The sequence below is a fragment of the Somniosus microcephalus genome, chromosome 21, assembly GCF_052327205.1.
Source record: "Somniosus microcephalus isolate GS21.2 chromosome 21, FLI_Smic_1.0, whole genome shotgun sequence".
Lineage (NCBI taxonomy): Eukaryota > Metazoa > Chordata > Chondrichthyes > Squaliformes > Somniosidae > Somniosus > Somniosus microcephalus.
This window is the reverse complement of record NC_141007.1, coordinates 71443072-71466940: the sequence shown is the minus strand read 5'-3', so window position 1 is coordinate 71466940 and position 23869 is coordinate 71443072. Positions and strand designations below refer to the sequence as shown.

At 43.9% G+C, this 23869-nt stretch overlaps 1 protein-coding gene across 3 annotated transcripts in view; it reads right to left on the bottom strand.

Annotated features, from left to right (window-relative positions):
• Positions 1-6504: 6504 nt before the first annotated feature.
• Positions 6505-23869, bottom strand: part of helz (helicase with zinc finger) — a 273401-nt gene continuing 256036 nt past the window's right edge. For all 3 annotated transcript variants that reach the window (XM_085963917.1, XM_085963918.1, XM_085963919.1), the window contains exons 30-31: positions 13664-13904; positions 6505-8379 (exon numbers count right to left, since the gene is read on the bottom strand). In XM_085963917.1, the coding sequence (XP_085820043.1) occupies positions 8045-8379; positions 13664-13904 (576 nt within the window). In that variant the 3' untranslated portion in view covers positions 6505-8044. The remainder of the gene's footprint in view (positions 8380-13663; positions 13905-23869) is intronic.

Genomic DNA, 23869 nt, shown 5'->3' with positions numbered 1-23869 from the left:
GCCACTTCATAAGCAATGAATTGTTAATATGACTTTTTTTTTTTTTTTTAAAGAACTTCAACATCTAGTTGTTAACATGATTTCAGTACATTGCACAAAAGCTTCACCCCCCCATTGCCAACTCCATGAATGGTGCTATGATAGGTGGGAGGTTAAGAGAGACCGAGGAGTCGCGAGGGTAGGGTTGCCAACCTGGAGTCTCCTCCAATTAAAGATTAATCCCCAGGACATTGGTGTGAGCAACCAGGAGAAAAATGGTGTCAGTTTTCCAAGAGAAGGATAAAAAGAAAAAGGCTGTTTAACTGAACGGGGTGGCTGGAGGTCATGAGACCAGGAGTACGCCCAGAGTTGACAACCCTATTCATGGGTGGATATTAACTTCTGTTGGCCGAGAGCTGCGGCCCATTGAGAGGGCCGACCCTTATTAACATATGTGTGGCAAGCTGTACACCTTGAACGGGGGGCCCCACTGCAGCCAAGCAGCTCTGGGCCAGTGGGGCTGGGGAAAAAAAGGTAGACCCGAGGAGGGAAGGGGGCGGTTGAGAACACAGAGGAGGGGGGAGACCGGGGTGCGGAGACCCGCAGTATTCTGGCGGAGCCTGGAGGAGCACGCCCAGCCCCGCAAAAATAACCTGAGCACTTCGTTCGCTTCCGCACTTCCCTCGAAGGGCTGTTTGGCCTGGTTTTACTGAGCAGAGCACCCATGTGCCTGATTTCAGGCAGGTTCCTTGGCTGCCCACGGAAACGGGGGAGGGAATATGGCGGCAACGGCAAGTCCTCCACTACAATTTTAACTCTGCTACTGCCCCCCAGTGGAGGGAGTTAAAATAGTCTCTTTAGACTCGACGCTCAACAAGTCCAACCCATTCAGAATAATCGACAAAGCTAATAGAATGTTGAGCTATATAGCAGAAACTGTAGAACGGGGCCAAAAGTTTCCGCTTTGAGCAGAGTGAACCGGGCGCAAATTCTGTTAGTTTTGTTAAGTGTTTTTTTTAAGCTCAAGTTTCCACTCAAACTTATTTGCATATCGCAAAACATAAAATCAGTGCAATCGGGCTGCGTTTTAGGACGTAATTTAAAATATATAAAAATTTTGCATTGACATAGAAGAGTGGTAACCTGGTGCAGTTTGATTAATACAGCTGAAAATGTGTATCACAAAAAATAAAGCATTTTTAATCAGTGTCTAGCCCCCACCTGTGAGTAACCCGATTTAAAATAACTTAATGACTTTAAAAAGCTATACAGAAGCATTTACTCGTTGCACTGGTGTACAGTACTTTTAGTAAATTAAAAAAAACATTTTAAAGCTTTTAAACCGTGGCTATTAGTGTCCTTGCGCCCCCAAAAAAGGGTTTAATTTTAAAAGCCTCCTCGAAGGCCCGCGAACGGGCACAATTAGCGGAAACTCGCCACAGAGACTCATTCGATCTGGGGGCGTGGCCAATTTTGTGGGCAGGGCCGGCTTCCAGCGCGATTTTTAAAAAACTAGCCCAAAAGATCGCCGGACCTCTAGTTGCGCTGGACGCAATTTGCGCTCGAAACTCTGCGATCTTTTGCGCTGCTTTTTTTGGCAGATTTCGGGTGAATTGCTCTGGAACAAAAAAAGACAGCGATTGAAAGCTGCGATCAAACTGCACACAGACCCCGCTCGGGCCACAGCTCCAGTGTTGTATCCATGGCTGATCACCGAGAAACAAGGGAGGCATTCAAACGCTGGAGGCAGTGCAAAGAGCCACAAGACTGATCTGCAGTACCAGGGGTCTGAGCTATGAGGAAAGATATTAGAAACTCGTGTGGTTTTCGGTCTGGAAAGGAGGTGATCTTAGCGAGGTAAAACAAGACAGTTCAGGGAATGGAAAAGTTAAATCTGGAATATTATGTTAAATTAAACTACGAGAGTCGGTCACAGGTTCAAACTAGCAAAAGGATTGAGATCAGGAATTTGTTCTTCATACAAAGCGATCGATGCGTGGAATAAACTTACAAGGGGTGGAATTCCCTCCCTAAGCCTCTCCGCCTCTCCCTCCTCCTTTAAGGCGCCCCTTAAAACCTAGCTCTTTGACCAACCTGTCCTAATATCTCCTTATTTGGCTTGGTGTCAAATTTTGTTTGCTAATCGCTCCTGTGAAGCGCCTTGGGATGTTTTACTACGTTAAGGTGCTACATAAATGCAAGTTGTTGTTGTTGTAGTAATGAAGGCAACTACTCCAGAATCATTTAAGATCTGGATGATACGATGATGGGGGGGGGGGGGGGGGGGAGAAAGAGAAGAGAGGTGTCTTCAGGGTCTCTCTGAATGGATGAATTAAGATGGGCCGATAGCAAAATACTGCAGATGTTGGAAATCCGAAATAACAACAGAAAATGCTGGAAAAACTCAGCAAGTCAGGCAACATCCGTGGAGAGAAATTTGAGTTGACGTTTCGGGTTTAACCCTTCTTCAAAAACTTTTGAAGAAGGGTTAAACCCGAAACGTCAACTCAAATTTCTCTCCACGGATGTTGCCTGACTTGCTGAGTTTTTCCAGCATTTTCTGTTGTTATTAAGATGGGCCGATTGGCCTTACTCATTCATGATTATCTTCTGCTCAGCAAATTAAACAATGCAACCAGGGATCTGCTGCAGGCATTAAACATATATTGTTTCACGTACTTTCTAAAAATCAAAAGGTACCAAGAGTTAAGGGGGACATTTACTTGGGAACACACTTGTTCCTACACTGTCTTTTCCCCTTTAATCATTCAGGCAGAATTGACTTCATTTTCTGTATTCACCGTGCTTCCTTGGAATATCTCTACCATCGCTCTAAAACTGAAACCACGTATTTAAAAAGAAATCTATTAAAAGTTAAGTGCAATAATGCACCAGACAGAACGGCTGTCAAACTGATTAACTGTACACAAGTGCTACGGAAAAGATAAATGTCGATGTTAGCAAACAGACCCACTGCAGAATTAATTTAGGAATCTATTTCCCATAAATGGCACTAAAATAAATAAAAATACACTTGAAACTGTCAGATTTTCAATGAAGCTGGAAAGGAATGATATACTATTAGCATTTACAACGAACACAAACAAACCATTAACGCCCCTCGTTATGGGAACAAGCATTCACAAAAGAGGTAGGGTCCTGCTAAGATTATTTAAAGTAAAGATCCCAGCTCCTCCGATGGTCCAGTGAGCTTCCCCAGCTGAACAACACAGATCAGCAAGGTCCAGCTTCGATCTCTGATCTGCACTGAGCTCGCTGGACTCTGCTGGGGGTGGCTGTAGGATGTTACGACTGGTTTCAGCGCCCCTTGAACTCTATCGAGTGACCTCCCACCTCCCTCTGTTGGAAGTATTCACGTCTCTTTAATACCTCTTCATGTGGCTCGGTGTCAAGTTTTGTCCGATAATCCGCCTGTGAAGAGCCTTGGGACGTTTTTATTACGTTAATGGTGCTACGCAAACAGTTACCGTGTGTGAACAACAGGCAAGACAGGCCCGGGCTCAGCTACCATGGCTGATCAGCCTGCTGAGACTCGCGGTCAAGACGCACACATGATTAATGGCCACTTGTGCGAGAACACCCAACAATTTGTACCCCAGCAAGGAGTCACTGCCTTCACCAGGAGGAGGAGCAGGCAGAAAATTGGGAGAAACAAATAAACCATTTCATCCACTCTTAAAATGATTTTGTTCAAGTTAATATCCTGTAACATTCTCAGGTAGACAATCATTGATCAGGTTTCTGACAATCTCACTAGCTGCCAAGAGGTGTGCAAGGGTGGTTATGGGTATGTGATGTCCCCCTTTTTTTGTGGGGGGAGGATTGGAGAACAAGGTTTTCAATTGGCATCACCTCATACTGTTGTCCTGGCCAAAATTTCCAACTTGATGCTGGGGGATAATGGGGAGCTCCTTGCACTCAGCACATCACCATCCTGTAACATAGCACCAATGCGCCATGTGAACAAAACCAAATAGGGGATAGAAGGTGGCACCAACTTGACTTTTCATCCACTTTAAAAAAAAAAAAATTTTTTTATACTGTACAACACTCAACTCTGGGAAATATTTCTTGGGGAAGGAGTGAGGAGAAAGAGACAGGCAGAAACCCAAGGGTCAAGAATGTCACAGCCTTCAGGAAAGCACAGTTAAGTACAAGGTGGCCAAAAGTTCAAAATAAAGGGCTTACAAATCCGTGGACAACCAGGGGCAGGAGCTACAGACTCGAGAAGGAAGTTTTAACGTCTCAGTCCCTTCATAAACTAGAAAGGGATACTTTCTCCCAAGGATTTCCATTTAGAGGGAGACACAGTAGATCCAGGTATTTCATAGTCCTTGATGCTTCTGGAATTAAGACCTTTAAGTTCAGTAATTCCGAGCCCCTGCAGGTTTTTATCTGATACCCGTAAGTACAAAGGTGCATAACTAATAGGTGATGAGCTTGGAGAGGATTTCCAGAAGTTATTTCTCTCTTGCTTAGTGCCAAAGACTACTCCCATTAAGTGATCCCTCACTCCCAATGCACGGGAGTGATCCCTCACTCCCAATGCACGGGAGTGATCCCTCACTCCCAATGCACGGGAGTGATCCCTCACTCCCAATGCACGGGAGTGATCCCTCACTCCCAATGCACGGGAGTGATCCCTCACTCCCAATGCACGGGAGTGATCCCTCACTCCCAATGCACGGGAGTGATCCCTCACTCCCAATGCACGGGAGTGATCCCTCACTCCCAATGCACGGGAGTGATCCCTCACTCCCAATGCACGGGTGTGATCCCTCACTCCCAATGCACGGGTGTGATCCCTCACTCCCAATGCACGGGTGTGATCCCTCACTCCCAATGCACGGGAGTGATCCCTCACTCCCAATGCACGGGAGTGATCCCTCACTCACAATGCACGGGTGTGATCCCTCACTCACAATGCACGGGTGTGATCCCTCACTCACAATGCACGGGTGTGATCCCTCACTCACAATGCACGGGTGTGATCCCTCACTCCCAATGTACTGGAGGGTGACTTTATATGTACAATATCTGGTGATGAAAATGTTGCCCCAGGGGCAAACAGAATAATTAGCTCACTGAGTTGATACGAGACCTCTCCAGTCCTTGTAGTCTTGATACAGCAGAACAAAAAAGATTTTTTATCCCTCTCCCACATGGCAGCTGTCTCCCATTCTACCAGAACATTTCACACCTCATCTAGAGCTGTCTGTTGTCTCCACTAGTCCTATCACCATCTCGTCTCGTTTTGAATACTTCTTAATGTCTCTTCACTTCTTTTGTTCTCTCCCAGCCCTGCCTTTCGATCTATTTCATTTCCTTTCCAGTTTTGAAAAAGGGTTTCGACCCGAAACGTCGACTCTATTTCTCTCTCCACGGATGTTGCCTGGCCTGCTGAGTTTTTCCAGCATTTTCTGTTATTTCGGATTTCCAGCATCTGCAGTATTTTGCTATCAGACTGTGTGATTTAGGCTCTCTGGTTTTGTGGAGACGAGGACGGAGGCCCAATTTTCAGCGCGACTTGGGCTGACACTTGGGTTTTGGGCCCTACATCAATTTCAATGAGCTGAATGGCCCTTTTGTTGCTTCATGCTCTCAAGAGGCAGAAAGTCAAACATGAGCATTAAGCCACTGCGGTGCATACAATTCCTTTACATAGAGAGTTCTTAAACAAAGCCAAGTTGTCCTGCTGGAGATGTCCCCTCCACAATGGAAGGAAGGAGTTGAAGGGAAAAAGAACAGGGAGAGGGTCAGCTTAGGGCCTTATACTCAACAGCAGGTCATTTGTCATCTCAGGTGGGAGAACAGCGCCCAAACAACCCAATTAAAAAAAATTGAAATGCAAAATAAAATGGCCATGTATCTTGATCCAACAGTTCAGGTTAAGAATATCTTCTGTTTCAGTAAATCAGTTTAAAATACAGAATAACGCCCCTGTATTTTGTAATTAATAGTTTCGACAAATTAATGCAATTCTCTGTCAAATATTAGTGAGACTGACCACTGTAAATCTGTGTTGACAGCTGCAGAGTGCAAAGGGAGTTGGATCATGCAAGATCCAGGGAGTCCAAAATATGGCCTGTGGGCTACACCTGGCTCAGGAAGCCAAGGCAACTCAGTTGCATTTGGGCTAAAATATTTCTTATGCACGATTTGTTCTGTTTGAATTTTGTGCGCCTGCATGTTTGGAAAGGGCTGCTCGTGGCACTGTTGCCTGATTGATGGATAAATCCTAAACCAAAACACCAAGATCTGTCGGTATTCGCGACCTCGGATGTATAGAAACACGGATCGAAACTTATATGCAGCTCTCGAGACTCCATGGTAGATACTCATGTAGCCCACGGAAACGACGAGCGTGCAACCCCTGCCCCATTGAATGCCACCCTGTGCGGTAGGGTCTGATGCACAGTCATGCTGGCCATAGACAGCTGCGGGCACGCGTGTGCATGTGCAGTGTGCGTCAAACAATTCCACAGAAAAAGGCAGACAAGAAAATCCAATTTAAATACTTTAATACTGAACAAAAGAAAATAAAAGCAGATGGAAACTGTTACACATTTCCCGACTGCAGCAGCTATTGCAATGCCCAGAGTAACAGAACAAAAATTATTAGAAGTTGGGGGGAGGGAAGTGGGGGGGGGGTGGGGGGGAAGGGAAGGGGGGAGAAAACACCTGAATTAAAAATGCCACCCAACCACTATCAGGATAGATACAAGTGAAAACAAACTCTGAAGGGAACCAGTGAAGTAAAACTGCAATGAACCAAAACCCATGAATGTATTTATTTATAAGGTTAAAAGCACAGAGGAACATATTTCAAGTAGCACACGCTCATCAATAGTTGGTAAAACGCTGATAGCAATGTTTAATCATTTTTCTGTGTGTGGGGCGAGGCGGGGAGGGGAGGGGGAAATGTTTTGAACAGAAACACGCAAAAAAAAAGTGATGTCACTCTGTAATTATATTTCCAAAAATAAAACAAAAAAAAGTTAGAATATTAGAATTTCATTGTAGGTCATCACATTTTAATGTAAACATCAAATAATGTACCAAAATTAAAACTACAAAAAAAAAGCTATGAAGTTCTACACAGTCGTGCAACTCTTCAAAGAATAAAAAGCCAGATTTAAAAACATTTACACATGCATAGTGAAACCAAACAAGTATTTTTTTCCTTTTTTTTTAAAACTAAATTCACACTTTTTTTTTTTTTAAAAAGTCAATAATCTACTAAGCACCAGCATATCTAGATTTATTTCATCTTCATGATTCATTTAAAAAAAATCTATCAAATTAACAGTAAAACAACGAGCAAAGCTGTCAGCTTGACCCAGAAAACAGAAATAAAAAGCAGAGCATGTGATGAAGGTGTGCTTATGTCTTCTGCAGTGATTTCTGCCTTTTTTTTTTTAAAAAGTAAAAGCTTTGTGTCTAAACTGAATTTTAATATACATGTGTGTATGTTTATGCAAATATATATCCTATTTTTAAGTTAAAAGCAGTTTGTTTACAATAACACTTTACACAGAGTAAAATCTTTCCGTTGATCAAAATGTTTCAGAATGCAAGTAACATTTTTTAAGAAACTTTGCTTGAAATGAAACGCATATTGTTGTCCTCGTCCTCCCGTAAGCTGGCCATTTCTAGTACAGAACCGCGGCACTGTATGCTACTGTATGTCAGCGAAGTATTCTTAAAAAGTGACTCGAAAATTAATGCTCTGCTTAAAAACTTTTTTTTTTCCATTTTTTTTTTCTGAGCTGATACAAGATTTACCGATGCATATCAAAGATTTTTTTTTTGGTTTTTTTTTGTTGAAAGAAATAAGGTTGAATTTAGGAATCTATGATCAACTACAAAGTACATAAAAGTAATGTAAAATATACACAGGATGAGACCCTTCCGCCAAAATAAAACAAAACAAAAAAAAATTATTCCAGGAAGTTTTGTCACAGAGTTGCTAAATATTTTTAACAAACTATATTTCTGACTGTTCTGACTCATTTTAAAATCTAAAAAGCAACAATATATTTTTTTATTTGAAATAAGAGTAATACCCATTGCTACCTGATGAACTGCCTATGCTGAGTTCCTGAAACAAAGACAGCGGGTCGCCATTTTTCTTCGCAGGCTCAGGCGGAGGTTTAGGCTTTGGCGGAGCCCGTAATGCGTTGGCGTACGACATGACTGGTTTGCTTCCACTTGCTTTCTGCTGGCTGCTGGACTCTGCGATCTGGCTGTTGGACAGGAGCGGCGGAAACTGGCCCAGGTGCTGGAGCACGTTGTAGTTGAACGAGTTCGCTGACAGCTGTGATACATTCTCGGGTTTCAGGTGCTCCTCCGTGGGTCTTAGATTCTTGGACTGTACCGCTGCGAAAAAACCCAAAACAAAATAGGTAAACGTCAAGGGGATGAAAAGGATTTAGGCAGAGCGAGAGAGAGAGGGAGGGTGCCAAGAATGCCGCCACTTCATTCAGCAGGACTCACTCCAACTACCACAAGTGGGAAATGTCTATTCTATTCCCCCCCTAAAAAATTCCTGATTTTCTGGGTAGTCTCCTCTTTTCGTGCTGGAACTCTTTTTACCATTGTGGACAGGTTAACAGGAGCAATAAGGTTGGTAACCTGCTAACGAGTAAATTGACAAATCTAGCGGGGAAAAAAAAATCAGACTAAAAGGATTCAGGTCAGCTCCCCTGATGGTTTAAGTGAGTAAATATTTTAATATTCGTTCCTGGGATTTGGGCGTTGCTGGCAAAGCCAGCATTTATTGCCCATCCCAAATTGCCCTCGAGAAGGTGGTGGTGAGCCGCCTTCTTGAACCGCTGCAGTCCCTGTGGTGAAGGTAGTCCCACAGTGATGTTAGGGAAGGAGTTCCAGGATTTTGACCCAGCGACAATGAAGGAACGGCGATATCTTTCCAAGTCAGGATGGTGTGTGACTTGGAGGTGGTGGTGTTCCCATGCGCCTGTTGCCCTTGTCCTTCTAGGTGGTAGAGGTCATGGGTTTGGGAAGTGCTGCCGAAGAAGCCTTGGAGAGTTGCTGCAGTGCATCTTGTAGATGGTACACACTGCAGCCACGGTGCACTGGTGGTGGAGGGGGTGAACGTTTAAGGTGGTGGATCGGGTGCCAATCAAGCGGGCTGCTTTGTCCTGGATGGTGTCGAGCTTCTTGAGTGTTGTTGGAGCTGCACTCATCCAGGCAAGTGGAGAGTATTCCATCACACTCCTGACTTGTGCCTTGTAGATGGTAGAAAGGCTTTGGGGAGTCAGGAGGTGAGACACTCGCCGCAGAATACCTAGCCTCTGACCTGTTCTTGTAGGCACAGTATGTATGTGGCTGGTCCAGTTACGTTTCTGGTCAATGGTGACCCCCACCCCCCCCAGGATGTTGATGGTGGGGGATTCGGCAATGGTAATGCCGTTGAATGTCAAGGGGCGGTGGTTAGACTCTTGTTGGAGATAGTCATTGCCTGGCACTTGAGTCGCGCGAATGATACCTGCCACTTATCAGCCCAAGCCTGAATGTTATCTAGGTCTTGCTGCATGTGGGCACAGACTACTTCATTATCTGGGGAGTTGCGAATGGAACGGAACACTGTGCAATCATCAGCAAACACCCCCACTTCTGACCTTATGATGGAGGGAAGGTCATTGATGAAGGTTCTTGCTGTAGCAGGTGGCACTGGAAAGTCACAGGCTCTCTTCTGAAACTCAGCCTCCTCAAATAGCGCTGATCAAACTGTCGGTACGTCACTCTGGGCCTCTACACCCTATGCAGTGGCTCCACTGCAGCTGCCTGTGGTCTTTCCTCCTGCTGCTGCTGTTCCTCCTCCTCCCCTCACCAGAAGGGCGTTGTCAAAACCACTCCCATTCTCCAGAGTACTGTGTGGATCGGAGAGCTCCCTGAAACGTTTCACGCAATGGAAAAGTCTTCACTGCACAAAATCCTGACAGTGAATCAAGATGAGCTTGTATCCACTTAGATTCACTGATCCAAAGATTTTCAGGCGAGTGGCTCTTTAAGTAGGGGTCCAAATGGTCTCTTCCCCGTCTGTGCCACGCACTCTACTGGGCGGGTCCTGCACTCAGTGGTAGGCCTGCCATTTCAGCTCCACTACCTAGAAGGGGGGCATCAGGTGCATGGGAACACCATCACCTCCAATGTATATTGTGTTTATACCACATGTACACTTTTATCTGTATAGTTGTAAAACGTGGCAGAATTTTCACAATTTAAGTCATACTTTTGTTTCTTACTTCACTCATCCCCTTCCTTCGAGTGTGGGGATGAAAAGGATTTAGGCAGAGCGAGAGAGAGGGTGCTGAGAATGCCGCCACCTCATTGAGCAGGGCTCACTCCAACTACCACAAGTGTGAAAAGTCTATTCTATTCCAAAAATAAGATTTCCTGATTTTCTGGGTGGTCTCCTCTTTTCGTGCTGGAACTCTGTTTTTAACATTGTGGACAAGTTAACAGGAGCAATAAGGTTGATAACGAGTAAATCGACAAGTCTGGTGAAAACAAGTCGGATTGAAAGGATTCAGGTCAACTTCCCTGATGGTTTAAGTGAGTAATTTTTTAAAATATTCATTCCTGGGATGTGGACGTCACTGGCAAGGCCAGCATTTATTGCCCATCCCTAATTGCCCTTGAGAAGGTGGTGGTGAGCCGCCTTCTTGAACCGCTGCAGCCCGTGTGGTGAAGGTACTCCCACAGTGCTGTTAGGGAGGGAGTTCCAGGATTTTGACCCAGCGACGATGAAGGAACTGCCGATATACTTCCAAGTCAGGATGGTGTGCGACTTGGAGGGAAACCTGGAGGTCATGGTGTTCCCATGCACCAGCTGCCCTTGTCCTTCCAGGTGGTAGAGGTCGCGGGTTTGGGAGGTGCCGTCAAAGAAATGCATATAATATGTGGAACTGAGACATAGACACTTAGGAAAGTTGCAGGCTGGATCCCATGCCTATGCTGGGTTTGCTGATGCTCGGCAGGAGAGCAATAGGGCCACAACAGCTAGCCTCAGTGCCCTGGGCTCGGACAGGGAAATATCATTCAGGGTTCCTCTGACTGATCCATGTCCATCAACACTTGTGAATGTTGGGCAAGCACAGGGTTCAGCTCCCTCCCCCAGAGAGCCTGCTCACATGCATCATCGAGACTCATACATGGCCATTTGGGCAAGGTGCCAGATTGCTGCCAGTCTGTGTGGACTGGAATGAATCAGTGCCTGAAGAAAATTGGGGGCTATAAAGAATGTGGGTGTCGATGTTTCACAGAACTCCAGAGTAAGAATGTTGTTAAGCAGGTGGGGTATGACACCAGAACGATACAACAGGGTCACCTGCAAGCCACCCAAATATGGGCACAGACAGGATCAGGCACCCTTGGCTTCTCCTGTGAACTGCCTATCTTTGGTTATAAAGCATCACAGGCATAAGCCTGGGAGCACGGTACCCACAAACTACACTGCTGGGGAGGAATGTGTAGAAAAGGAGTCCTTAATTTAAAGAAAGGAAGCAGGACAAAACAACAAAAACAAACATATCTATTAAACACGGAGAGAATATTCGTAGGAAAAGACAGTGAAGACACCAGAGTGTTTCTCTGATAGCTGCACCATACGGTACGGCACTGAGACTCTCAGACCAGAAAGATCTCAGGTGTGATCCCTCAGATCTGTGCTTAACTAACCAATCTCAGTGCAGTGGTGGAGTCAGTAGACATAGTCTCTGTGGTCCTCTGCTCAGGTGTGGGGGGAGGGGGAAAGACTGTGTGTGTTGGGTCAAGGACCGGATTGGTCACAGCTGTGACCTCCTCACCCCACAGTCACACAGTGTGCTTGGGCTCACGTGAAAAGGCGGCCACTTTAGCAAAGTACTGGAGGGTTGGCAGTATGAATCATCAACCTACAAACCCAACTGAACACAGAACAGCACTCCCTATTGTGGACTGTCACTTCCATTTCTGGTAACACTCACTCTTGCGATCTGAGTAAGACTGTCAGTTTAACGCCACATTTGTGCCGAACTATGGGTAGTTTTATGCAATCGACTCACACCCACTTCGAAGTGGGTAGAGTGCATCCAAGCTGACTTCATAGTTGTCAGCTTGAAGATTTTATTTCCCACACTCTAGCCTGGGGCTCAAAACCGAGGCTGCAGTGTTGTAAGGGCAGGGTGCTAATCCACTGTGTACCATCCATCTCCCAGAACCACTTTATCCCCTTCAACTCTTGCACATCGTAGGAGGAGAGGAGCTGAACTCTCTGAATGCCACCTACGCTCCATTTTATATAAAGCAGGAAAGGGTTCCAGTACCTCGCCCTGATATCCCATGCCCAGCTGCAAAATAAAGCTCACTGCAACTTCTTCCTCTTCACCAAAAATAAAAATTGATTTAAAGTTATTGAAAATGACTAATCCTCACTTTATTATCCAGCATTTGATATTTGATTAATGTTTAATATTAGAATACATGTCCACATCAAACATGCCATCCTGATTATATTTTCAAAATCTTGTAAGATATCGCTCAGATTTTAAGACAATTACTACCTTCAAAATAATTTGCCCTCAATATTCATGCATTTAATTTCTTTGTTGATTCAGAGGCAATATTGAATTGTTTATATGTAATATTTTAAATTGAAATGCCCTTGATTACAAATAGCATCTATTACATTTAGTTTCTGCAGAAATGCACAGATTATTTGTTGGAAATAATTAGATGGCTCTGTAGATTTCCCAGTTCATTACATTCTCTGAAGGAGGCAGTCTCTATTCTGTGATCTCTGTCTATTGTTAACAGCTTCCAGCTAAATCACTTCAATTAAATTTTTTCCCAAAGACATTTCTGAACATTGGTTTTTGATATACAGGACAGCAGATTCAATTAAACTTCCGATCCTCACTTTTTCCTGTAGGAATTACCAGACACTGATACTCTTTCACCCTCCCACCCCCCACCAAAGCTCTTGCAGCTCATTCCAAATTTACAAAGCCTTCTATTTATGAGCTGACCTATAAAATGTTAATAATGCAGCGCAAAGAAGCCTGAATTAACAGCTAAGGGCCACAACCCTTTGCAATTACCTCAAACCTCATTTAATTGTAATGCGGACAAACTCAATAAAATCAACTTTGCTGAGCAATAGAGAGCTTTTTAAAACCTAAAATGTTTCATCCGAGTATTTTTTTGAAAGTTTCCTCCATTTTCTTTCTCTCCACTGCATGATGCTTGCAGCCAACAGCACAGTTGTACCATCACCACTCACACCAATGGGCCCTGCAGTCTGGCACTGGGGATAATCACTCGAGCACAACTCCTCCAATATGATTTTACCTCCAGACCCCTTTTGACTGGGAGACACCACGTAGAAACGTTGGAACAGGAGTAGGCCATTCAGCTCCACAAGCCTGTTCTGCCATTCAATTATCTTGTTGGAAACACAAGTGGTACACAAGTAAAAACCACATAAATCCATCCAGTTTCTAGAACCCACCTTTGGGGAGACATGCAACAGTGTCCTAGATCAACTCAAGTCCTTTTCCATTGGGATGGGTGCAAGGGGAGGAGGAAAAGAGCACTCAGCTCTTAGATGGGTCAATCAACACATGGAATAGTCCAAAACACAAGGATCAAGCTACTATACCTAAAAGGTCCCGTTGTGCCGCTGCTCTGTTGGATCCATTGCACAGAATGTTCTGGAGGGCGGCCGAAGAGTTGGCATTCACCCACATCTCTGGAGACGTGTAGTTGTATGAAGAATGGTTGCTGTGATCTTGAAGCTCCTTACACTGACTAAGATTGCTAGAATCTTCAGGAAATGCTTGAACAGAACTGGCTGAAATTCTTCTTTGGTACAAAGGCCTTCCTGGTCCTCTGGCTTCATACTGTTAGGGAAAGTGCAACAAGAGGAGAATTGTGCTTAGTGTTCAGTAGAATGGCCTACCACATGATAAAAACTTTATTGCATGTATTTTTTTTTACTAAAATCAAAATAATCCTTAAGATTAGTAAATATTTTGAATTTCTAAAAAGATGTTCCAAACCCCCCCCGCCCCCAATAAAATCCTTTTAACTGCTCCATTAGGCAAATCATTCGTCACACAGCCTCTGAGGGCTTTCATTTAGTAACAGCAGTGGGATCCAGCAGTAAAACTCAGTCTAATGTCTCGGAGCACAGGCTGGAGCCTCACTCTGCTCAGGTTTCAATCTGTGCTGGATTGAATGGGCAGGTGTGAAGAGAGACTCTGGTGTGTCCCAGAAAGAATGAGGGTAGGAGAAGAAAAATTCCAATCACCCTGGACTCGGAGTCTCCTGGCAGCCCGCCACAGGAGACAATGGTGCACCGTGAGGGCAGACTTTCCCCAACCTCGGAGCGACGGGCAAGGCTGATGGGAGAAAGGGGGATAAAATACTAAATAAAAAGGGGGGGCGGGGGAAGAGTGGGATTAAACTTACCCACAAAAATAAAGTTTGAGAAGAACAAAACCAGCTTTGTTTCCAAGTCATTACATTGACTGCTGGGTAGGAGTTCCACAGAACTACTTTCTTCGCTTTCAGCAATAACTCCTCTAAACTCAAACCACTGCTGAAATGGATGTTCAAGATACATTAGCTGGACAACTTCACAGTCACTCAATCTTAAAAATAATTATAACTCTTTAATGCCACAAGAAAACCAACTGCTTGTGTGATTTGTTTGGATACACGTGTTGAGTAAACATCACAATCAATGGGCATCTCAACAAGTGGCATTTACAGCACATTTATGGAGCACCAGCTTCATTCTTAGAGGCACAATAGTGCATAGCTAAATAAAGGTTTATTTGATTCTGAAGGCACTTTCATCCCACAGTTTTTTAAAATCTAGCACTTAGCAAGGAGCAATTAATTCTACAGTATAAATTAAGCAAGTGTTGGATGTTGGATGTGATATTTATCCAACAAATGTACCCAGCCAAGTGGGCAATCTGTTTCCGTGTGGCATAAATTTTAAAGAGAAAGAATTGTTCAAGAACGGCGGGCTGTACAGGCTTTGAAACGTGTACTCGTTGGAAGAGTCTTTTGTCTGGGATCGCAGTTAACGGTAGCAAAGTAACAGACACCTGAAACAGGACCTGCATTTACAGAGAGAAAACACTGTGGAATTCAACATTGAATCTGACTAACGGACTTCCCCTGCTTATAACTCATGTAGGGTGAGAAACCAAATCACTGACATATAACGCTGACACAGTTGTACGAGGCCCTGCATTCTTACATTCAGTACACAATTATTGCAGGATATTTGGAGCTCCTTCAAAAAAATCTTTGTAATATTATAGCATGCGATAATATCTTCTGCCATTGGCTCATCATTTAAAGAAGGACTTGCATTTGTATATTGCCTTTCACGACCTCAGGACATCTCTAAGCACTTTACAACCAATTAAGTACTTTTTGAAGTGTAGTCACTGTTATAAGGTAGCCAATTTGTGCACAGCAAGCTCCCACATCAGCAATGTGATGATGACCAATTATCTGTTGTTCATTGAGGGATAAATGTTGCCCAGGACACCGGGAGAACTCCCCTGCTCTTCTTTGAACAGTGCCACGGAATCTTTTATGTCCACCTGAAAGGGCAGACGGGCCTCGGTTTAGCGCCTCCTCCTGCAGAGGTACCTCCGACAGTGCAGCACTCCCTTAGTAATGAAGTGTCAGCCTAGAATATGTGCTCAAGTCTCGGAGTGAGGTTTGAACCCAAGACCTGCTGACCGAGGTGAGTGTGTTACCCACAGAGCTACAGCTGGCACTCATTTCAATTACGTTACAGCAGCTTTAACTCGCCTGCAGCACTTTCAACTAACACAACAAATAGCTGGCCGTGAGCTTAAGCCTGTAATTCTGTCTTGGGGTTCTGTTGACATTCACGAACCACTAGATGTTTGTTTTGCAGTCATCTGAACTGCATGAGCAAATTACAGCTTTCTAACTGCTGCTAGCCATCTATTACCCATACAGAAGCTTCCTGTAATCTATTCCAATGTACTCTCCAGCAATACAGCAGCAGTGAACTCAGAAAGGGAGCCGATATTCTTTTGTGAATGTCACAGCACAGGAGACTCCAGGCAATGCTGAGAAACGGTTGTCACTTTTATTTTTAAAAATGGATCCTTAAGCATGTCGCCATCAATTCAAGGCCACTTTCTTATTGTGTAACTCAGGCCAACAAGGTCACCTGAACTCAATTAGGTTGCAGCCTTTTTACGCACTCCCCGGTTTCAGTCTCCAGATTAACCTTTGCGCAAATACCAAAAAATTGATTTAAAAAAGGAAATCCTCAAAATACACTAGTGTCAAAACAACAGCACTTTCAATTGTGCTCAATGGAGCCACTGAGTAGTTGAAACAGTGAATTGCAGCTTTGCAACTGCTGCTAGGATCCCAGCATTACCAGATTTAAAAAATCAAAATGATGCACATTTTGCATTTATTGATAAAAGTGTTTCTTTAAAAAAAAAGGAATTTCTATATGGGCGATAGATTGCCGGCAGCATATTGTAAGACTGCAATTCACCTGTGCTCTAAACTACGAAAGCAAACCCTCCTTGAGCACTATTGTAAGCAAACGTCTTGTTTCATCAAAAGCACATCACCTAAACCAGTTCTAAAAAGGACAAGGTTTAAAATAGCCATTTTCTGGAATAAATCCAAAGTGGGACCTTCAATGACTTGTTCAGGCTCCATTTACTCAGTGGAAAACTCAAGTAAGATAGAAAGCAGTACAGGCCAACCTGGCTGGAACTTATAAAAAGACTGCATTTCTGGGGGAAGGTGCTGTAACTCTTTGAATCTTTTGCACCATTCTGTTAATAAAAAATTGTATTTCTTTAGAGGAATGAATATTTGATGTACTGGTCAATACTGACCAGCCAATCACTGACCTCATTAAAAAACCATATTTTTCAAGCATGAATCATATCCACTAGAGGCCGGCCAGTACGCAGCATCCATTGTCAAGGGGAGGAGGGGGGAATGGAAGAAACTGGCACAAGAATAAAAAGGAAGTACTGAAGCATTGACCTTGGATTCTAACAGATCTAGGGCGAAACAGCTGACCCATCAAATGTGGAGTCACAAATACAAGTCCCGACGGAAAGATTTCAACTCCCTGGGAAAATATTGGCAATTCTCAACAAGAACACTAAACAGAGTGCAGAAACACAGCACTTAGAATCATAGGCTCCGATATTCACTGGGGTGTGGTTTCGGAGTGGGGATATCTTAAAAATTCCCAACAGACATACGATTTTGGGGGGGGGGGGGGGGGGGGGGGAGAATTTCCAACTGCCGACTATTCAGTTCTCATCTGAAAAACGGGTGACCAGTAAAAAATCTGGTGGGGACCAGGTGCACCCATTTTGTCGCCTGAATCAACTTTGAGGCAGGTCTATACATGAGTGCCCACCAGTACTCCCGTCCAAAATAAATCTAAAACATGTTTAAATATGCAGGTATCCAAACTTCAGCCTGAGGTCACATCCTTGAGCCTTGGCAATCTGGCCCTTAAAGCCCAGGAAATTCAGTCTTATTTGTGCTTGATTTCTTATTTACAGAAAACTTTGGTTTATCCGGAGGTTAACTGTCCGGAATGCTCGATCCACCGGCAAAATTCAGGAGTCGGTTCAGTAAGTTTTTTTTCTTTTCGTTGCTTTTTTTTTCAACCAGTCAGGCTCTGCAATGTCTCGCTGAAGCTGTTGCTTAGCTACAGACGCTTGCAAGCTACGGCCGACTGTTTAGAAGCCAACAGGGTTTGTTGCTAGATACAGAGCTCAACAGCTCCGTATGTTTTAACATTAGCGCTGGTTTGTCCGGCAGTTTTGATGGGACGGCAACAGCTCGGTCCCGTCGGTGCTGGATATCACAAAGTTTCCTGTACTGATTCGCGGTTTGAATTTTGTGTCGAGTTTTGGAAATGGCTGCTTTTAGCACAATTAGTGGATAAATCAGAATACCCGGATCCATTACCATCAACAACTTGAGATATATGTAAATATACGTGGGGTATGCAGTTTAAACTTCATATATTCAGCACTGGAGGATTTAGGTTATACATCTAAATGGCCCACTATGACGAACCCTGGACCCACTTGCTGTACAAGGAGTATTGATGCTATGATGCGAAGTCACAAGAGATGCCAACATCACAGCTCTGGTAACTGGTCCAAGTACATTTGGAGTATCAGTAATAAATTAACGCTTTCAGATACAAGGCATTCAGGGTTTCCCTGGTGTTTTGATAGCTGGGTTCCATTGGGAGAATCGGCAGGGCACCACTGCATTCCATTCCTTATTTATCGATTCATATGTAAAGGCTCAGCTTAACAACAAAGTTTAAATTGATTCTCAATCTGCGATTCACATTGCTTTGCCGATCCAACTCCTGCCCACATCACAAACACTGCTTACTCCAGTAATACTGAATAGTGGAAGATGCCCTTACCTTGCTCCCTTTTTTATGGTTTCACTTGGCTTGTTAGTTTTAGCCCTGTGCTGTACACAGTCATGCCGCACTTGCAATGGATTCATAACCTCTGGCTTTATTTTGGTTCTTTGCGCATAATTTCCATCACACAGCCCTGATCATGTATATCTTTTGTGTATCCATTATATCTCCTACTGCACAACGCAATGAACGTTAGAGATATTAAAGTGTCACATCTTGTGTACTTGACTGAAATGTGTGCAGTAGACCGTGTCTTTGAGAAATGGGCACCATTTGTGAATATGATTGGAGTGACACTGAGCAAGGTTCTGACTGGAGGGAGCGGGGGAAATAATCTTTAATGAATGCACTGGTGCTTATAGCCATCGAGTTGGCATCTCTGGAGGATTGTTTTTTCACACTGTCAATATAGTTAGAGGATACTGGATACCTATCAGTGATTACAAGGCATTAATCCAACTGAGGGGCTCGGAGGGCATGAAAACACAAGAGTGAAGCTGGGCTGGCCTATACACATCTAAAGTCAGGGATTACTGCCTTAAATCACAGTTGGCTCCTCGTGCATATCAAACATGTAGGGATCTTTTCTTTACAAATATTTTTTTTACTATTGTGATGTCATGTTTGAAAATGTCATGTAAAGTAGGCCCTTAAATTAAATAGGGAGCGACTCCTGATCTGTAATTTCTTCTGGAAAAGAATTCTAGAATTACAGGAATACAGGGGAGGAGTCGTCAATCGGTGATCGAGCCCTTCATCTGCCAGCAGAAATAAATGCTGCGAACTAGTGCATGTTGCAGTTTCCTTTCAGACACTGCTTCCCAGTTAGATCACATGCTGGAGAGTGTGGTTTAGGTAAAGCAAAATGTCGAGTGGCATTCTGCTCTTCACATCTCACTATAGCTGTGCTCTCCATCATGAACCGAGTGTAAATATTAAAAACCTGCATGAAGATGTTACAACAATTCAAATGTAAAACACTAAATGTAGCATTTTGCAACAACACGAGCTTTGTCCACGGTGTGGGGGGATAGGGAAGAGCGAGAGACGAGGCTGTGTTAATAAGGAACAAAGGAGGAGCTGCCACAAACAAAAGTTGGCAGGTACCCAGATAGGTTTAAAACCAGCAAGACATGGACAGTTGAATTCTATCCCCAGACGATGAGCGGAGAAGTTCATCGCACAAAATGGACGTGACACTTGGGTCAAATAAATACAGACTGTGCAGTGAAAGAATTGGATTTGACACTGGCAAGAATTATCTTGGGGTAAGTTAAGGACCCTGATCTTGTGACTGGGGAGCAAGTGCTTTACTGCTTTTATTTTTGGTCAGTCAAGTGTTTGACATGTTTGAGAGTCTCCAAACCACCGAGATCAATACAAGTAAAAGTCCCTGCTTGCCTGGAGTGCACAGTCTCTCCCTGTAGGGATACATTCCACTTAACGAAGCCCAGAGAGCTCAGGGTTAGGTTGGCAGTGCCAAGGCTTAGGGACCCTCTGAAGTGTGCGCAGCATGAGTACTGCTGGAGTTTAAGCAGCAATACAAAAACCCATGCCTACCAGCATAGGTCTAGCGAGATCCACCCTTAATGACACTGGCCTTCAGACGCCTTAGCCCCCAGCGACAGGTCCATTTCTCCAGGTTCCATTAGCGAGCCAGGCTGGTTGGTCAATCAACAGTGCATTGGAGTACTGCAGATCTGCCTCGCCCAGCTATCAGATCACGGAGCCTGTTTATTGCTTGTACTACTGGGCCTAAATATACCCATAAAGTATATGATACACACAGACACTAGTCCAGCGCAGGTGCATCTCACTCCAGACCTCAGACATCCAGGTGTCACACTTTGTTACAGATGCAAAGCAAGAAAGCCAGAATTTGAAATAACAACAGAAAATGCTGGAAAAACTCAGCAGGCCAGGCAGCATCAGTGGAGAGAGAAACAGAGTTAATGTTTCAGGTCGAAGACCTTTCGTCAGAACTGGAAAAAAGCAGGAAATGGAACAGATTTTAAAGCAAGTTTAGGGGCTGGGAAATGGGGGAGGCGATGAAAGAACAAAAGGGAAGGTCTGTGATAGGATAGAAGGCAGGAGAGGTTAAGAGACATTAAGAGATATTCAAGGCAAGAGGAGGTGGTAATGGGACAGGTTAAGAAACAAAGGATGGCTCTAGATGGAGTGTGAATTGCGCTGGCAGAATGGAAGACAGCTGCCGTGTGTGGTGGTGGGGGGGGGGGGGGGGGGCGGGGGAGAAAGCACAAACAAAAAGTGTGGATAAAAAGTATGTGATAGGGGCCGAGGTTATGATCTGAAATTGTTGAACTCTATGTTGAGCCCAGAGGGCTGTAAAGTGCCTAATCGGAAGATGAGTTGCTGTTCCTCGAGCTTACGCTGAGCTTCCGTGGAACAATGCAAGAGGCCGAGGACGGTGAGGTCTGAGTGGGAGTGGGGCGGTGAATTAAAGTGACAGGCGACCGGAAGATCAGGGTCCCCCTTATGGACTGAACGGAGGTGTTCCGCAAAGCAGTCACCCAATCTGCGTTTGGTCCCCTCCCCCATTTCCCAGCCCCTAAACTTGCTTTAAAATCTATTTCATTTCCTGCTTCTTTCCAGTTCTGACGAAAAGGTCTTCGACCTGAAACGTTAACTCTGTTTCTCTCTCCACGGATGCTGCCTGGCCTGCTGAGTTTTTCCAGCATTTTCTGTTATTATTTCAGATTCCCAGCATCCACAGTATTTTGCTATTGTATTAAAGCCAGAATTTGACCTGGAGTCAGAAAATTACAAGCAATTTACTGACCTCTACTTGGCTTCAGCTACATCGAGCCACACTGACAGCAGTTCAAGGCGGCGGCTCACCACCACCACCTTCTCGAGGGCAATCAGGGATGGGCAATAAATGCTGGCCTTGCCATCGACGCCCACTTCCCGTGAACGAATAGCAAAAGAATCCCTCACGGGATCACTTGGTAAATATGGATTTCAGTGGGGTAGTAGAGCAAAGGGATCTTGGAGTACAAATACACAAATCACTGAAAGTAGCGACACAGGTTAACAAGGCCATAAAAAAAGCAAACCAAGCACTAGGGTTTATTTCTAGAGGGATTGAATTGAAAAGTAGAGAAGTTATGCGAAACCTGTATCGAACCTTGGTTAGACCACACTTGGAGTACTGCGTACAATTCTGGTCGCCATATTATAAAAAGGATATACAGACACTGGAGAGGGTGCAGAGAAGATTTACAAGGATGATACCAGAAATGCGAGGGCATACCTATCCGAAAGGATGAATGGGCTGGGTCTCTTTTCTCTTGAAAAGAAAAGGCTGAGGGGTGACCAAATAGAGATCTTTAAAATTATGAAAGGTTTTGATAGAGTGGATACAGAGAGTGTGTTTCCACTTGTGGGGAAGAGCAAAACTAGAGGCCATCAATATAAGATAGTCACCAAGAAATCAAATAGAGAATTCAGAAAGAACTTCTTTACCCAGACAGTGGTAAGAATGTGGAACTCGCTACCACGGAGTGGTTGAAGCGAATAGTATAGATGCATTTAAGGGGAGGCTAAATAAGCACATGAGGGAGAAGGGAATAGAGGGTTATGCTGATAGAGTTAGATGAGGAAGGACGGGAGGAGACTCAAGTGAGCACAAATGCCGGCATGGACTGGTTGGGCCGAATGGCCTGTTTCTGTGCCGTATATCCTATGTGTACTTGACCAGTGGCTTTAAAAAGGACAGGCCAGGTTAGCAGCTAATCATAAACCATGCTCCAGACCCCAGAGTACCTGCAAGCACTGCCAAGGGGACCCGCCAGTAATAAAGGTTTTCATTCAAGTAGGTTCAAAATGTTAAAGCTGTAAATTAATTTGCCAGTTAGTTGAAAGGAGAATTATTGGAGTCTCTCAAAATTTGATTTAATATTTGCCATCAGATCCCACTTTACCTCGAGTGCCTCAGGTGCAGTTGGCTACAATTAAATTAAAAGATGGAACTCGGATCATACACCAAGGCTCTGAATACATCAGCAGGACAGAAGTTTGGTCTCAGAGTAAAACCGTGTTGCTGTGAATGAGGAACAGTCTTGTATTTGTGCACAAAATGACATTTTTCACAACACACTGCATGATTTTCTTAGAAATGCAATTATTTTGGCGTGAACGGTACATGCAGGGAATTGTCATTATACATATTGCCAAAGAATGCACAATTCATGCTATTTGCTTTGTGGAAAACCCTTTACAAACTGACAAGTTAACCATAACTGAACTGAAAAGATAAAACCTTTTCTCTAACAGCAGTTACTACATTCATTGGTGTTAACTGCGTAATTCTACCTCGATTTAACACTTTGCTGGTCTGGATTATCATTTTCACAACTCATTACTTTCTGTTCAATCGTATCCGCCCTTCCGCGCCCAACCTTCTCCATTTCCCTCCAGCTTGGCATCAGGTTTTACCCAATGTTTAGTGCTCTGAGATACCTTCCTGTATTTGAGAATTGTTACAGAAATGTAATTGGGTAGCCCTGATAATAAAGGATGGGATAAAGACAGTAGAGAGAAAGTATCTTGGCTTGGAATATCAAGAAGTAGAATCAGATTGGGTGGAGATAAGAAACAGCAAGGGGCAGAAAACATTGGTGGGAGTTGCTTATAGGCCCCCAAACTGTAGTTATAATGTAGGGCAGAGTATAAATCAGGAAATTAGAGGCGCATGTAACAAGGGTAATACAGTAATCATGGAGGACTTTAATCTACATATAGACTGGGCAAACCAAATTTACAGTAATAGTGTGGAGGACGAATTCATGGAATGTATGCAAGAGAGTTTTCTTGATCAGTATGTTGAGGAACCAACTAGGGAACAGGCCGTTTTAAATCTAGTATTGTGAAATGAGAAAGGGTTAATTAATAACCTTGCAGTAAAGGGGTCTTTATGGAAGAGTGGCCATAATATGATAGAATTTTATAGAGTTTGAAAGTGATTGTTAAATCCAAAATTAGGGTCTTAAGTCTAAACAAAGCAAACTACGTAGTATGAGGGGTGAGTTGGCGACGGTAGGTTGGGAAACTACATTAAAAGGTATGACAGTAGACAAGCAATGGCTAGCATTTAAAGAATTAATAGATAATTTACAACAAATATACATTTCTTTAAGGCACAAAAACCCCATAGAAAAAGTGGTCCAACCGTGGCTAACAAGAGAAGTTAAAGATAGTATTAGATCAAAGGAAGAGGCTTACAATGTTGCCAAAAAGAGTAGCAAGCCTGAGGATTGGGAGGAGTTTAGAATTCAGCAAAGGAGGACCAAGAAATTGATAAAGAAAAGGAAAATAGAATACGAGAGTAAACTAGCTAGAGACATA